This window comes from Strongylocentrotus purpuratus, unplaced genomic scaffold (assembly GCF_000002235.5).
Source record: "Strongylocentrotus purpuratus isolate Spur 01 unplaced genomic scaffold, Spur_5.0 spur5_scaffold_4, whole genome shotgun sequence".
NCBI lineage: Eukaryota > Metazoa > Echinodermata > Echinoidea > Camarodonta > Strongylocentrotidae > Strongylocentrotus > Strongylocentrotus purpuratus.
The window spans coordinates 15,413,403-15,430,131 of NW_022145610.1; the positions used below are offsets into that span (position 1 = coordinate 15,413,403).

General features: G+C 39.4%; 1 protein-coding gene across 1 annotated transcript; it reads right to left on the reverse strand.

The window, feature by feature from the left end:
- Nucleotides 1-6,063: 6,063 nt before the first annotated feature.
- LOC587881 (F-box only protein 38) lies at nt 6,064-16,446 on the reverse strand. Its single transcript, XM_030997883.1, has 10 exons — nt 16,361-16,446; nt 14,251-15,180; nt 13,033-13,267; nt 12,342-12,515; nt 10,453-11,715; nt 9,552-9,727; nt 8,874-9,025; nt 8,309-8,403; nt 7,423-7,515; nt 6,064-6,554 (listed from the first exon to the last, which is right to left on the reverse strand). Exons 2-10 carry the CDS (start codon nt 15,151-15,153, stop codon nt 6,382-6,384), a joined length of 3,264 nt encoding a protein of 1,087 aa, XP_030853743.1. The 5' UTR covers nt 15,154-15,180; nt 16,361-16,446; the 3' UTR covers nt 6,064-6,381.
- Between the last annotated feature and the right edge of the window lie 283 nt (nt 16,447-16,729).

Sequence of the window (16,729 nt, forward strand, 5' to 3'; positions counted from 1 at the left end):
CATTGTAGAAATTATGTGTTATGTCTCTGTCTCTCTGAAAACAATATGCATGGGCAAGATATGTTGAAAAGTTTTTAAAATGGCACAATTTGATCAAGAAACAATGATGTTGCCAATTCTAGAATTTTAGACCTTATTTTACTTTTGAAAATTCCTTGCATCAAACACAATACATTAATGAAACAGAAATGGGTACAGTGTGTGGATGAATTTTTTGCCTTCTCTACTTGTGCATCTGGTAATTTTTTTTAGGGCTTTCAATAACAAAGTTAATGAACCCAACTACAAAAAGTCCAGAAAGGGTTAAATATGAAATCTGGTATTGCAATACATAAATCGTTTAGAATGCCAATGAGAAACAAATACGATTAGAACAGCAATTTTTTTGGGGGGCAATCGTAATTTATTTAAGTGAGATATATGATGCTGCACAGCAGTGACCACAATAGAAACATCAATTTCTAATGGTCTAAATTTCATTTTTAACCAATGAATATATATCAATCCTCATCTGTCGTACCAATATAACTTAGCAAAATGTACTTTTGTGTACATAATTATTCAATGCTCACTATTATGTCAATTAGCCATTCCTTGGCTAACACTTTACATGCAGTATTCATACTCTGTTATCTCAATCATTCCTATAAAATCTTGTTCTTTTTTTGTCTGATCAAAGTGACAGGTGCACAAATATTAAATTACAAGAGATTTTAAAAAGTAAAAAGATAAAATTGGCTACTTGTGCAAGTTAATAAGAGGACTAACGAGGGAAATATCCATTTGCAAACATGTAGCTTGTACATTGGAGCATTTTGTGCAACAATGCCCTGGTTTTCTCTCTATAATAAAAACCATTTCAGCAAAAAATAGATAACAGCACTGCAGCATTCATGAAAAGTTTTATCTGAATCTACTATGCACATTCTGACAACTTGAATGACAACACATGGCAAAGTCACTAAAATAAAACTGTTTGGGAAGCACTCCAGGAGGACAAAATATATTGGGGTGGGATTCAACTTATTTCCATTGGATCGCACTAATGTGATGAACCTGGTGAATACATATACAGCAAACCTGTATATAGCAACCGCCTAAGGAAAACACAAAATGTGGTCTTTGAAGACGGGTTCCGTTAGTACATGTTTCAATGAGAAACCATTTTCGAGGGGAGAAAAAGATGTGGTCTGTAGACGGTTGGTCACTAAAGCAGGTTTTTAAATGTATGAAATATTTAGTATCCACTTTTTTCACACGTTTCATTTCCCTTGTGGCTCTTCTCCAAGACTTCCGGGGCAGTATTCTGAACATTGTTGTATCTTTTGTCTTATCTTTTGTTGTATCTTCCAGAGATAATACAGTGCTTATATTGTTGTAGCGGTCTATTATCTCTTGAAGGACCGCATCTATCTTATCTTTGACACACCCATTCTTGTGGACCCTACCAATCAAGATCTATGTTAAATAAGCATGATAAGTACTTATACCCTTTTCACATCTACCAAATATTGCTTAACCCCGGGAAATAGGTGGGGCTAAGGGGGCTCTTAGCCCCACCAATTCCTTCCTTAGCCCCACCAATTACCCGGGGTAATTTTAGCCGGCTTTCTGTTCACATTACGTTTTGCCAAAGTGGGCTAACCCCACAAATAGTACGGGACTATCTGGCCCTGCAAAATAGCAGGGTTAGCCGGGCAATTGCGGGGTTAGCCGGGCAATTGTGGTGCTAAGCTGCGTAGTGTGAATCCGAACCGGGCTAAGGAGAAGCGGGGCTAAGCAACAGCCAATCACAGACAGCGTGGTCGTGTGGTCGTGAATTTGCATTTATCGCGCGCTATGCATGCAGTTCACGTTACGCATGCATGCAGTTTAGCGCGCGGGTTTTTCCCCTTCATTTAGTCGAAAGGCGCATGCGCGGTAGCAAAAGCATTAATATTCATGAGCTATCGAATAGTCCGGGGCTAAGGCGAACGTAGTGTGAATCGCGTGAAATTTCTTAACCCCGGCTAAGCACATAGTCCGGGGTTAAGAAAATAGATGTGAACAGCAAAAAAAAATAGTATGGGGTTAAGGATAGTATGGGGTTAAGGATAGTCCGGGGTTAAGAAAAATAGATGTGAAAAGGGTATAAGTAGGTCAACCACTAGGAGTGCTTTATGCTATATCTTCGCGCATACTAATTTTTGGAGAAATTTGATTATTGTGTTTATTACGCGTCATCATCAATTAATTATCTAGCTCGTGCATAGTACTGTGGCATATTGTTTTCACTTAGCTGGTTGTTAAGGTTAATTCACCCTGATTAATAGGATAAGACAGACACTGACTGCGAGTGTGGAACATCTGCGCAATCTATGTCACACTTATTAAGATGCCCACTCCTAGATGACCAATGCTGCCTGGAAGACCTAGTGGCAGCAAATGAGAAGGCTCTTCAGTGTGCAAAAGCCTGGCAGAACATTTGAGATCAGATGATGGACACGAAACAAGAAGAATAGAATAATAAGAAGAAGAAGATGGGTGGCAACAAGCAAAAAAGAAACAAAAACTTTAGGAAAGAAGAGGTGATGGTGTTGGTGTCGGAGATGGCTTCAAGGAAGGGTCTCATCACCGGATTAATAGAATAAGAAAAAGAAGATGGATGGCAACAAGCAAAAAAGAAATGAAAACTTTAGTAAGAAAAGAAACGAAAACTTCAAGGAAGGGTCTCATCATCGGTCCTTTATCCTCTTGGGCTTTAAAGTCAAGAGCTGGCAGGAATATTGGAAATAAGAAGAAAAAGATGGATAGCAACAAGCAAAAAAAACACGAAAAGTTTAGTAAAGAAGAGGTGATGGTGTTGGTGTCGGAGATGGCTTTAAGGAAGGGTCTCAACACCGGTCCTTTATCCAAGACATTGACTAATCACATGAAAAACACGGCGTGGGAGACGATCTGGGAAGTTGTAAGCGGGGTAAGTGGCTGGAAGAGGAGTGCCAAAGATGTCAGAAGAAAGTTTTCTATGGGAAAAAGTTAGGTAAAGAGAAAGGCTGCCTAAAGGAAGAGGGAGGCGGTCTTTGAAGTTGTAAGTGGCAGAAAGACGGGTGCTGAAGATGTTCGAAGAAAGTTTTCTATGAATGTGGCAGAAGACACTACAGAAGAGAACTTCATCAGAAATTACAGGTTAGGGTATAATGATTTCAATGCCCTCTGGGACATGATCCATGATAACAAATCATTTTAAAGACAACAAGTAAGGTAAAGAGAAGGGCTGCCCAAAGGAAAAGGGAGGCGGGAGGAATAGGAGGGGGACCGCTCCTTCCCCCTTTGGCCGACTGGGAGGAAATTCTCGGCGACTTCATCGGTGAAGAAGGTTTGAATGGCTGTGCAGGCCAGGACCTTGAAACCCCTATATTCTGCCCCGGCACTGATACTCCAAAGTCAAGAGCTGGCAGGGACATTGGAAAGCTGATTAATCATAAACAAACAATCTTCCTTGCCCAGCACCAACTTTGTGCCAACAGACCAGCTAGGAGAAGATTGAATGTGGCAGAAGAAAACACAGAAGAGAACTTCATCAGAAATTACAGGTTAGGGTATAATGATTTTAATGCCCTCTGCGATATGATCCGTGATGACGAATCATTTAAAAGAAAATAAGACGGACCTACCCATTGGTGGCTTCAAGGAAGGGTATCATGACCAGTCATTTATCCTCAACATTGACTAATCACATGAAAAACACGGCGTGGGAGACGATCTGGGAAGTTGTAAGCGGGGTAAGTGGCTGGAAGAGGAGCGCAGAAGATGTTTGAAGAAAGTTTTCTATGGGAAAAAGTAAGGTAAATAGAAAGGCTGTCCAAAGGAAGAGGGAGGCGGTCTTTGAAGTTGTAAGCGGGATATGTGGCAGAAAGATGAGCGCTGAAGATGTCCGAAGAAAGTTTTCTATGAATGTGGTAGAAGACACTACAGAAGAGAATTTCATCAGAAATTACAGGTTAGGGTATAATGATTTTAATGCCCTCTGCGACATGATCCATGATAACAAATCATTTTAAAGACAACAACAAGTAAGGTAAAGAGAAGGGCTGCCCAAAGGAAGAGGGAGGCAGGAGGAATAGGAGGTGGACCACCCCTCCCCCCATTGGCCGACTGGGAGGAAGTACTCTACGATTTCATCGGTGAAGAAGGTTTGAATGGCTGTGCAGGCCAGGACCTTGAAACCCCTATATTCTGCCCCGGCACCGATACTCCAAAGTCAAGAGCTGGCAGGGAGCAAGGCATACCCTAGAAGATTGTTAGCGACAATGGACCACAATTCTCCAGTCGAGAATACAAGAGTTTTACAGAGAAGTGGAATATTCAACACGTGACATCAAGTCCTCATTACCTACAGAGCAATGGACTTGTAGAGAGGGCAATCCAGACGGTCAAAGCACCTTTGAAGAAAGTAAAGATGACTGGAAGAGATCCACATCTTGCCGTTCTGTGTTTAAGAACTACACCAATTGACAGTAGTTTACCATTACCAGCTGAACTACTACAGGGGAGAAAGTTCAGGAGTAACCTACCCATGAAGATTAATCACTCACCACATCGTGATGAAGTCTATGAGAAACTCAAACAACGACAAGAGAGGCAGAAGGAAGTACCTGATGCAAGAGGAGTTAGAGATCTACCCCCACTGACCTTGGGTCAGAAAGTGACAATGCTAGATCATGGATCTGGAACGTGGAAACCAGCAACCGTTATTGAAAAGTGCCAGGAACCCAGATCATACGTGATAAAGACACCTAATGGAAGTGTTCTACGCCGAAATAGAAGAGACCTGCGTAGTCTTGGACAACCGCAGAAGCGTGTCCAGTTCGACATACCAGAGGACCCTGAAGACAGAGCACCCTCACGTCCAAAGGAAAATGACCAAACTAACCCTCAAAATCAACCAGGAAACAATGGGTATCACACCAGATCAGACTATTGGTTAAAACGCCTGATCGACTAATTGAGAAATAATGTGATATTATTTCTTGCAGTTTGTAAATTAAACCAGATAACAATACATGTATATGTACCTATGTTCTCATGTTCAGGGTAAAAAAAAACTGATTCATCAAAACCTATAGATATGAATAGCCAAAATGAATTCAGTGATGCATGCTGTTATTCAGGAAACACTCCGGATACAAAGCTTTCTTTTTATGTATGAAAGGGGGGGATGTAGTTATATGCATGAGCTACTATATACGCAGTGACGTAGCTGACGCCACATTCAATCTTCTCCTAGCTGGTCTGTTGGCACGAAGTTGGTGCTGGGCAAGGAAGATTGCCGCCATTATATTATTACAGCGAAAGATACAACAACCCTCTACCTATTGTAAATATTGTAGTAAATACACTGCAAGATTAGATACAATAAAAGATACAACAATTTTCAGAATACCAATTATCTTGTCATATTATCTTCCATGTGCATATGCAAATGAGGATTAAGCGCCATTTTATTAATAATATGCACAATTACAAGCACACAAAGGTTTGAGCGTAGTTCAAGTGGCCAAAGAGATGAGAGAAAAGATACAACAAAAGATAAGACAAAAGTTACAACCATTTTCAGAATACCAACTTTATCTTAACCTCCAAGATACAACAATATTAGATATAATACAAGTTTCAGAATACCGCCCCCAACATGCTCTCATATCTTCAAGCATCTCCTTCTAGGTTTTGCGAGGTTTGAACTGAAGTACATTGCCATAACTACATGTACTTTGAACATGTGAATTTTTCTTCTGGGGGGAGGGGGAACCTTCAATTGAAAACATGATCATATCTTTACCAATGCACCACTAATCTAGCGTCTCCATATGGGATTGTAGACATCACGGTAGAATGTGTAAAAATTTATTGCCATACAGCTTTCTGTGCAACGAAAAAAGGTGCATACACAAGTCCTACTCTCCCACAATATCAAACTATTAAGTAAATTGATAACGGAGGAAGGAGAGACGAATCAACGACTATCAGTTGTCAACTCTCCGTATATACCTTTAATAGAAAACATGATCATTTCTTCACTATAAATGCACCCCTAACCAGTGTCAGTACGCAATACCGGTATGCAATTTTAAACTTCACGGTAGTATGTGTAGAAATTTATTGCCACGCAGCTATCTATGCACTGAAAAAGCTGCATACACAAGTCGGGCCCTGTTTCACAAAACTTGTCATCAGTGACAAAATTTTGTTATAAGCTACTGAAATCCTTGCTTCTGATTGGTTATCAACAGATTTGTCACTGATTTTTGTCATTTGTCATTGAAATAAGGCTTTGTGAAACGGGTCCCAGCTCTCCCACAATATCAAACTAATTAAATTGGGAACAGAGGAAGGAGAGACGAATCAACGACCATCGGTTGTGAACTCTGCGTACATAGAAGTGCCATCTTGGTCAGATGTTTGGATGTACACGCAGAATAGACTTGGGAAAATCTTCTGCTTCTCTTGTATCGCCGTGGCAATGGGCTCGGCAAGATGCTCCCTCATTCCCTCTATGTTCTCACGCCTGTTTTTACCTAGGATTACAAGAACAAAACAATATTGATTTGAATATTTGTTAATGTTATTCTTAATTTTTTTGGTAGTATTACCTCTCAACTATTCATCACAACAACAAAAATTCTGAAAATGTAACAATCATATATATGTGCCAAAATATATTTTGCTCTGTATGTTATGGGCTTTGTGTCATTGTAGTATACTAGCATTAAAATATGAGCTTCAAATACTACTTCTACAAAGAAATATTGCAACTTTAAATACACCTTCAATTAACATCAAAATTACTTGTGAGTAGACTACTTGACAAAGTCGCACAGAATAAGGCATGGAGTTTTAAGTTGTTTTTTTCCTTCTTCAAACCCGTTATTTCTTATCTGTTAGCCTGTAGAATGCTGGTTAAAGTATTTCAAGGATTATTTTATACATTCTAGCTGTATACAAATTTTCTAGGGCACCACACTAACTTTTTTGGAAAGGGGGTCCAGATGTTTTTTTAAATGTCTTTAAACATAAGCTCTATATAAACAATTTAAAATTTTAGGGGTTCTAGGGGTTGGCAATAAAGCAAAAAATTGAAAGAAAAAGCAACGCCTATGGGTGTCCTCGTTTATTGCTGTTTGGTCTACACCCAGTTCGTCTACTATCCACATGGTCTAATAATCATTTCGTCTACTAATTATTTGGTCTAATGACCATTTAGGCTAATAGTCATTTGGTCTACTCTCAAATAAGTCTACTACCTATTTGGTCTATTGCTCATTTAATCTTTTTTCCAGTTTGTCTACTATCTCTAAGGCCTAATCATCATTTAATCACAGATAATAATAATCATCAAATGATTATTAGGCCACCATAATAAGTAAAGCTAGTCTACATCCTCACCATATGAAGGAGAGACCCCCAGCCGCCATGTTTTACTTTGAAGGAGAGGTTTCATCCATGGAAGGTCTGTTATCACTTCCAGCTTGTCGTCTTCTGTCAAGGAGAAACAGAGGAGAAAATCAATAAATAACTTTCTTTTATTTTTATTACTCAAACTATATCATTCCTGTATATTCCAGACACTTTTATAATACATGATATTCGAGTCAATGGTTCAAGTACCCCCCAATTTTTTTTGTTGTTGTTATTTTGTAAATGTATATGTCTTGTAGTGTCTTGTGTATTTGTGTTGTAATGCACAAAATCACTAAATCATTATACACGAAAGTTGAGCCCAGCTTTATAAATTCCTTAAAATCAATCACAATTTTCACCCAAAGGGAATTATATTGTATAAATTCATTGCTTGTTTCACAAACTTACATACACGTATAGGTTTAAGTACAGCAGATACGCCTTTTTCACGAAATCCAGTTAGCACTTAAAGGGTTCAGATAACTTTGTCTCAGATTTTGAAACAAAATCCTGGATTTAGCTCATGCTGCAATGATAATTATAAGCCTTTAGGTCAGTCAGGAACCCCATGACTTTTACAAGCAGATTGCCTGTCTGATTATCAAGATATTAATGATTGGAAATCGTAACCAAATTTTGTGTTTTCCTAACAGTTTTCATAACACTACAGTCTATTGGAGAAAACGAGTATGGTAAAACCGGTCACTCGAAGATTTTTTACTTTTTTGAGGCACTTTTTGATAATTTTGAAGCCCAATTTTTATTTAGGGCTTCAATTTAACACCATATCGCAGACACTTATAACACGTAGGGCTGTGCATTTCAGATTTAACATTGTTAAACGATGCCAATAAAAGAATGAATGTCTTACCAAACACCATATGATCCAGTTTGATTCCATCCTCATTGTAGCCATGGAGGGCTTTCCGATGAGCTTCTTTCAAGTCTCTTTCAAATAACAGGATCCTGCAAAAAGCAACAAAAACAAGACCACTCTGGATATAATACATTTGTTTTTACAATAGTCATTATTAATGTGAAAGCCCTGTTTTTCATGGAAGGGTAGGAACTTTTTCAGAATACTGCAAAGTGCAATTGTGCACACAACTTGGCAATGGAATTTTCATAGGTTGGCAATTCAGAATTTATGTTTGAATTACAATCATATCCATCCACAAAATTGTTGAAAACTCTTGACTTGGGGAACCTGTATTAATATGCTACCGGAACCTACTGCTTTTGTTAAATCTAAACCTTAAATCTCTCTTTTTTTTTAATGTATGCAGAAACATATATATACTACAAGATTTTAAAAGATGAATAGGGCCTACAACTAAACTACGATGATGACTTGAATCACAAAATCTACACAATATTTAATCTTTTGATCAAAAAATATTCCTGCCTATTGACTTTGGTGTTTGGTTTTTACTTACTGATTAAGACCACTGAAGACGTGTACCCAGTCCCATATCGCTGTGCCATGGTGAGCCTGAGGTGGGGTCGTACTATCCACAATGAGTAAGGCATTGTGATTCAAGGTACATAGTCTACTCTCAAGGGCTCCCTTGATCTCACTGACTGACGCCTGTATTCAAAGTATTCAAATCTATCTTGTTAATACCCCCAATAACGTCATGATATACAATGCAAATCACCATAACATCCTGAACTTATAAAATTTGTAGAACATAAAATAATCATAGAACAAGACAAATCCAAGACATGACAAATTTAAAGAATTTAATTTGAACCTCACATGTGTGCTAGTCTAAAACACCCCTTCAAAATCCAAACTTCATATAATTAAGAAAGACTACATAGATAGGACACAGACCTAGAGCAATGTCTTGTGAGAAAACCCCATCACAAGGAGTATGCTACAACAGAAATTTTCTCCTGACTTACATAAAGCAGATAATAACATGTGGTGTTCCTCAGGGTTCCGTGTTTGGACCTACACTGTTTTTGTTGTACATAAACGATTTGCCAAACTCAACAAATTATTTCTGTCCCATTTATCCTTTCAATGTTAACCATTCACATTTGATTGTTATATTAATGTACTTTTGTTTGGATAATAAACTTCAAACTTAAACTCAAACTCAACTCACATTTGACATTGGACGGAATCTGATGAATCTATCAGTTAGTCTAGGTGGGTAGCTAAGGACGAGCTCAGATATGATGGAGTCGTACTGCATCTTGGGGCACTGTTCAAACTGAACTCTGCTCAGGTTGCAATGGACGTCGGACACACTGAGATGCTTGAAGATCGGCAGATTGTGACCTAGTGACGTCAACCAGAGAAATGAAATATTCTTGTGGGTAAATTAAAAATGATGCAAATTCATGTACATAATAAGTTTCAGAAACATTTGAACACAATGAGTTACATTAGTTTTCATATTTTCATGAAATTTTATGGTACTACAAGAACAGTAACATACACCCCTGGATTGTGGGGGTATATGTGATTTACTAGGCATCAAATTAAACAAATTTTAAACAATGAAGTAATCACTGACAGCAAGATAACCAAGAAAAGCAAAAAAAAGCAGGAAACTTGAAGAGAATCATGACCGTTTTGCACTTCTCAAGCAGACATGTGTAGAAAACAGAGAAAGGCAAAAGAGGGCCTTTTTAACACACTAAATGATACTTGTTGTGCTTCAACAACGTTTCCTGTTGAATGTAAAGGAGTTAAAAACAGATGAAAGTACAATTCAACCAATCTCACTATCACTTGAAAATGTTATATGGTATCTATATAAAGTAAAAACACATTTATAATGAGGCATTTGGATGATATGTCATATCTTAAAGTTGCTCAAGCGTGGGTATATAGTCGTTTGTGAAGTAGGCAACTTGGGGATCACTCCCGATCACTACAGAACACTGAGCCAATGGGTATTACGCTCCTATGTGTACGTCCATGTGCTGCCCTCTATATACCCACGCTTAAGCAACTTTAAAGTTGGTTCAATGGAGGGCTACATCTGGTGGATGCTTTACCTTGGATGGATTTGAGGTTTGGACAATCCTCTACATCAATATGAGAGATTCCGCAGTCATCCAATGTCGCAGACGCCAAGGACTGCGAGTCGCATCTGAAGACCAAGACCGGGTCAGCTTCCATAACAGGGTCGCTAGTACTGGTGGCTTGGTCACACATCATGGGGCTGGGGTCCGGAGGGGAGGACTGGCTGTCCCTCTGCACCTGGACACCAACACTCTGGCAGGTACCATCAACAGCCTCGTCGCCTTCGTCAGGCATGGATGGAAGAGAGGAGAAGTCATCGTCCTCATCATCATCGTCATCGTTGCTTAGTTCCTGCATCATTGTTCCGTGGATGGGGCACGATCCAGCCATCGACATAGCCGAGGTGGAAGCATCTCGCACGTTCCTCTTAGGTGGGGTGCTTTGCACGCTTGGACTGAATTCTGGAGCTTGGTCCGTCGCACTACCTTGGACTGCTCGACAAGCATTCTCTACTTTATCTCTTTGATCTGTCCTATTTTCATCTACCGTTGATTCCCTAGCTACCGAATCTGAAAATGTAACATCACAGTGTATCCCTATTTCGGCTTCATCTGTGTCAACACCTACCGATATAGAGGAATGTTTTCTTTTACACACACTCCGAGGCTTGCTCTCCTGCGAGTCACTTGATGTCCCAAACACATCCATAGAAGTGGATGCCTTTTCTGAGTTTCTTAACGATGCAACATTTGAAGATGATGATGAAGATGATGATGCTGATGCATTTGGTGGTGCAACGTTATTTTGACCAGCTGGGTGATCTTCTGGTCTTTCCTGTGGATTCTCCATCATAGCTGGCTGTATCCGGTGGGATTGTCTTTCTGGCACTTGCACTTGGACTTGTTGCACATTCTGTGGAGGAACATCCTGGATCTGTCTGTGTGGCCCCCTGTCAGGATTGCCCTGCTGCTGCTGCCTCAGTGGTTCTTGGTTGATCGGTGCTACTACGTCTGGCACCTGGACCTCAGCCTGGTTCTGGGGCTGAGGAGGATGCTGTGCTCCAGGATTCTGCATGGCCACCAGAGCTGATGACACACCTATCCCCGTCCCTGCACTCAGACCGACCCTGGAGCAGCCCTTGGGCGGCTTGGGAAACATACGCTCTAGGTGGATGTCCTCCAGGTTCGGGAGCCACTCTATGAAGTGAGAAAGAGACTGGCTGTCGTTGAGTTGGATCCCATGACAGTGGTGAAGATGAAGAGATGTCAATTGTGACCAATTGGTATCAACAGGCTCTGAAATACAATATACATAGGAAATACCAAGTTAAAATCACCCCTCATTGAAGAAGAATTTGTACATGTACATCTCTGAATATCTTTTCCTGAAAGATATCTGGATATTTGGATCTTAAATATCATGAAACAAGTATTATTGGCTATTTTCTCTATACAATGTTGCCTAAAATCCGAATATCTGTACTCAAGAATTTTAGAAGCATGTAATAAATGCTTGTGATGAAGAGTAGAATGATGGCTAGAATGCCTGGTCAATAGACATAAGATCTATACACAAGATATGGATCATAAGTAAGTGGACAGAAATGAGAGAGGGATAGAGAGAGAAAGAGAGGGAAAGGGCGATAAAGAGAGAAAGAAAAAGGGAGATAAAGAGTGAGATAAAGAGAGAGAGAGAAAGGGTGATAAAGAGAAAGAGAGAGAACGAGAGAGAGAGAAAGAAAGAAACAGATCTAGACAAGGTTTATATTCATAAAAACCTGACTACACCTAGTTTTCAACCACATACATACTACATACTAGATAACCCAACGTAATTAGTTTAAAACAACTAACTTTGTAAGGTCATTATGAATATTGGCCTTGGTAAACAGAAATCAATAAAATATGGGGGGATGGCTTACCAACATCCAGCCATCCTCGAGGGTATCTGAGATGAGGGCAGTTGTAGACGGTGAGGGCGGTGAGATTAGGAAAGACCTGGCCCATGGCCTTCATACCCATGTCAGTCATCAGAGCAGGGTTTTCATTGATCTCAGCCAGACCTTTGCTTACCAGGTCTGTCGAAGAGTACTTCCCTGGAATCGAGAACGTCACATAAACCACGGTTGATTATCAATAGATGAAATAATTTGTCACATTTATGTTGTTTTAATTGTGATCAACATTATTCCACAACAAAGAAAAAAAAACCTTTTCAAGTTTTTGTGCTCATGACACACCTTTAGATCAAATATATCACAAGACTTGGGGTAAAAACCTCAATTGAGATTTGATATCATGAAAATTTGCCAATGTTTGTAATTCATAAAAGTGGCTTACTTTAAATCATATTTGCCGTGAGTTTTCACAAAGTGTCAGGTAAATTAGACCAGACCATTTGTAGATGAGAGGAGTTTATTTCACAAACACTAGCCCCATATATTTTGTGAATGAAGGGGCACGTTTTCACAAAAAGATGGGTAATGCGACCACCCGACCCAACGCGATCACCTGATGATTTGAAGTAAGCCCATGAAAGGTTCTGGTTGTATAGTATTTAGACTGTAGGAATTGCAGTCAGCTTTACAGATAAGAAAGTGGATGCCGGCCTACCTGAGTTTGACCAGGGATCTACATAGCCCAGATGAAGATGCTTGACATTGTAAAACTTGCTCTCGATGGCTTTGAGCGCCAGGAAGAGACTGTCCCTGGTCAGGCAGGGCTGTAGACTGAGGCTCTCCAGAGTCTTGTAGGCAGCCAGCAGGAGATGGCCCAGGTCCTGCTCCGTGCAGTTCTTGCACCCGCTGATGAGGACCGTTTTCAGATTGCGAAAACCATGAGTACACTCCTACGCAAGTGGGAAAGGAAAAGAGTGTTACAATAGTGAGAGGCGTGGTGAAAATAAAATCTACTAAAAACACAAATCTAAAAAAACATAATACTTGGAGATATTCTTGCACTTGCTGATGAGGACTGTTTTCAGATTGCGAAAACCATGAGTACACTCCTACACAAGGTGGGAAAGGAAAAGAATGTTAAAATAGTGAGAGGGTTGTGAATATATGATCTACTCAAAAAATCTTTAAAGAATCATAATACATGGAGATGTTCATTCCTAGATTATAAATCAGTAATGAAATGATTTACTTTTTCCTGTGGTTGGTAATCAGGGATGTAAAGAATCAATGTTTTTTTAGATTGCGAAAATCATGAGTACACTCCTACACAAGTGAGAAAGGAAAAGAGTGTTACATCGGTAAGAGGGTTGTGAAAATATGATCTACTAAAACAAAAATCTTAGAAACATAATACATGGAGATATTCTTGCACTTGCTGATGAGGATTGTTTTCAGATTGTGAAAACCATGAGTACACTCCTACACAAGACGGAAAGGAAAAGAATATTATAATGATGAGAGGGTGGTGAAAATATGAAATATGATCTACTCAAAAAATATTTAAAAAACTGTAAAACATGGATATATTGATTCCTAAATTGTAAATCAGTAATGTGCTAAAATCTACTTTTTTCCTGTGTATGGTAATCAGGGATAATGTAAAGAATGAAAAATCTTATGAACAGACATTACACTAGATACATGTATATCTATAAACTTTTTGATTCGCATACTGAATTAAAGTCGCCTGTGTTATTCTTAATTTTGAACCCCCTAAGACAATCCACACAAAAAATTGTTGCACTCTTTCATAGAAAGCCGTGCAATCAACAGTTTCTTACAATATAAATGTGATTTTAGGACACATGTGAATATGTATCAAATATGCAGGAGTTCATGCATCCTGAAGGAAAATGTAAAATGTCAAACCTACCTGTGCAGATTCCTCCACTTTATGTTGTATCAGCCCACCGAGGAACGGAACACGAACCAATTCCAACCTCTCCAGGTTCAGGCATCTGGCCAGATTGTCGATAAGAGCCACATACTTGAGAGCATTCAGGGGCCCAAAGCAGTTCCTCATCACAAATGATCTGAGTCCTGGACAGATGAAATTCTGGAAAGGTTGAGAACTGGTGAGTTCCACCCATTCCAAGACCACCTCTTGCACGTGTGGCGTCTCTGGCAGCTCTGGAAGCGTCACTCCGGTCAGATGCAGTTTCCGGATGTGGTAGCCGGGAACGAGAGTGAAGTACGGCCTGCAGTCTGCGTCAAAGCAACCACCCCTGTTGGAGAAGTGTCCCAAGTCCAGCTCTGGCATCTCGTCCACGAGGGAATCCGCGAGGTCCAGACTGGATATCTCCACCTGCCGTAGGTTGCCGCATCGCTTTAACTCCTTGACGATACCCTGGGTCATCTGATCTGACCTGTTCAGATAGGGATGAAACCCTGCATTTTCTGGATAGATGTGCAGTCCTTGGATGACTTCCAACTTGGGGCACCGCTTCAGGATCTTCGTGAAAGCGGACAGGGTGAATCCCTTGGGGACGTATCCATGCCACATGTGTTCCGTGAGGTTGATCTCCTTCACCACCTTGAGGTACGAATGCACGGCCAGCTGGAAATGATGGTTCAACCTCTCGCAGGAAAAGATGGTCCTCAGGGGTAGATAATGAAAGATCTTCTCAAGCAGTTCCAACGAGAGTTGGCTGATGTAGTCCTCTCCTGTTATCTCCTCACTCTGGTGAGCTCTGTCCTCTGATGAGACAGCTCCATCTCCTTTACTCATCCTAGTTTTCATCCGTTTCTGTGAACTCTTGGACTTTGCCTTGGGCATCGTTGATTGTGGTCTTCACATCCAATTCTTGTTTCAAAAAAGAAAATTAGAAAAGGTGATGTGTGTCAATATTTGGCAAAAAGAAGTACTGTTAAGAATTTGTTGGGGTAGAAAGTAAGTTTATAGTAGAAAGTAACTAGACCATAAAAACATACATTTCAAATTAGTTATCCTTCTAATTTTAGTCTTTATTATAATATCTATTGGAGAGGCATTCAAACCAAGTCCGAGTCAGAGAAAGAATTTATTTCCCTTATCCTAATTTTTGTTTCTTCTTTCAAATTAAAAATAAAACGAGTCATGGATGTAGGTCTATGTGGTTTATAGGTAAGCCAAAAACTCATGTTTATCAAATAGACCTAAACAAAGTGACGCTAACAATTTTATACCCAATAATCTCGATGTGTACAGAGCAAATGGGAGCTAATAAGATAACTGTACATCAAAGAGTTGCCAATCTTTGTTTAAATATGATCAGCATTCATTCTTCCAGTATTTGCGTAAAGGTAAAGAATTTCTTACTCTAATCAGATCATATTGCATGCTCAAACTGTCACCAATTATTCTCTTCTCATTTTTCTGCTTTTGTAAAAACCAACTCAATATCTGGTTGGACTTCCCCTTGGCCTTGGCTTTAAAAGATTTATGAAATATTGAATGCAAACTTCTTCAAATTACTGTTTTAAATCAACTGTCCGGTTACACAATCTAACCGTATCGGACGCACGTCTAAATAATAAATTACAATACAAGAATGAATACAAGATTACTGATTTAGCACCAAAAGAGCTGTGTCTAGACCAAATTAGACATGTGTTGTTATGACTCTGGGAAGCTCCGACGCCGATGCCGTCGGAGCTTCCCGGAGTTAGTGTTGTCACTGACTAAGTTACTGTCATTTATGAAAGAAAAAAACAAGAAATGATCCCGAGACTGAGTCTGACTCTAAGAGAACATGTCAATAGGCCTAGATCTAGACAATAATTGTCTGAACAGAAAGAATGAGATTGAGATATGTTGTGAGCTGAGAGTGTGTGTGAGAGTGAGACTGAGAGACCAAGAAAAGATCAGTGCAGTGAATGAGTGATGATGATAATGAGCAGATGAGTGAGACTGAGATGAGACCGACTCACTGAGCTGAGCCTGAGGTTTAATTTTGTTTAACTCTGACAGTTATAAATAAATGTAGGCTTGCTCTAGGTCTTACCCAAGACAAAAACAGTTCAAATCTATCAGGCTGCACTCCCTAATCAAAGCAAGACTCTAAGAGTCAAAGTAAAACCAAAAGGACAAACTGATGAGCCATCTTGAACCTTCCGCACAAGTATCGTAATGCCTACATATAGAATATGCATCGCATTATTGATAACTGGTCTAGACTACATTGTGAAACTTGGGTAATATGCTTTCGTAATATTTCAAATAGTACGATGATTTACCTATGTTTTTATATTCAATTTTTTAAAGTAGTCTAAATAATTAATTTCTATTTTACTAATGTAGAATTTTAATCTAAAATGTGATATTAAATATTAAAACACCAACAAAATCCTGTTTTAAAGTTAATTTATTATCG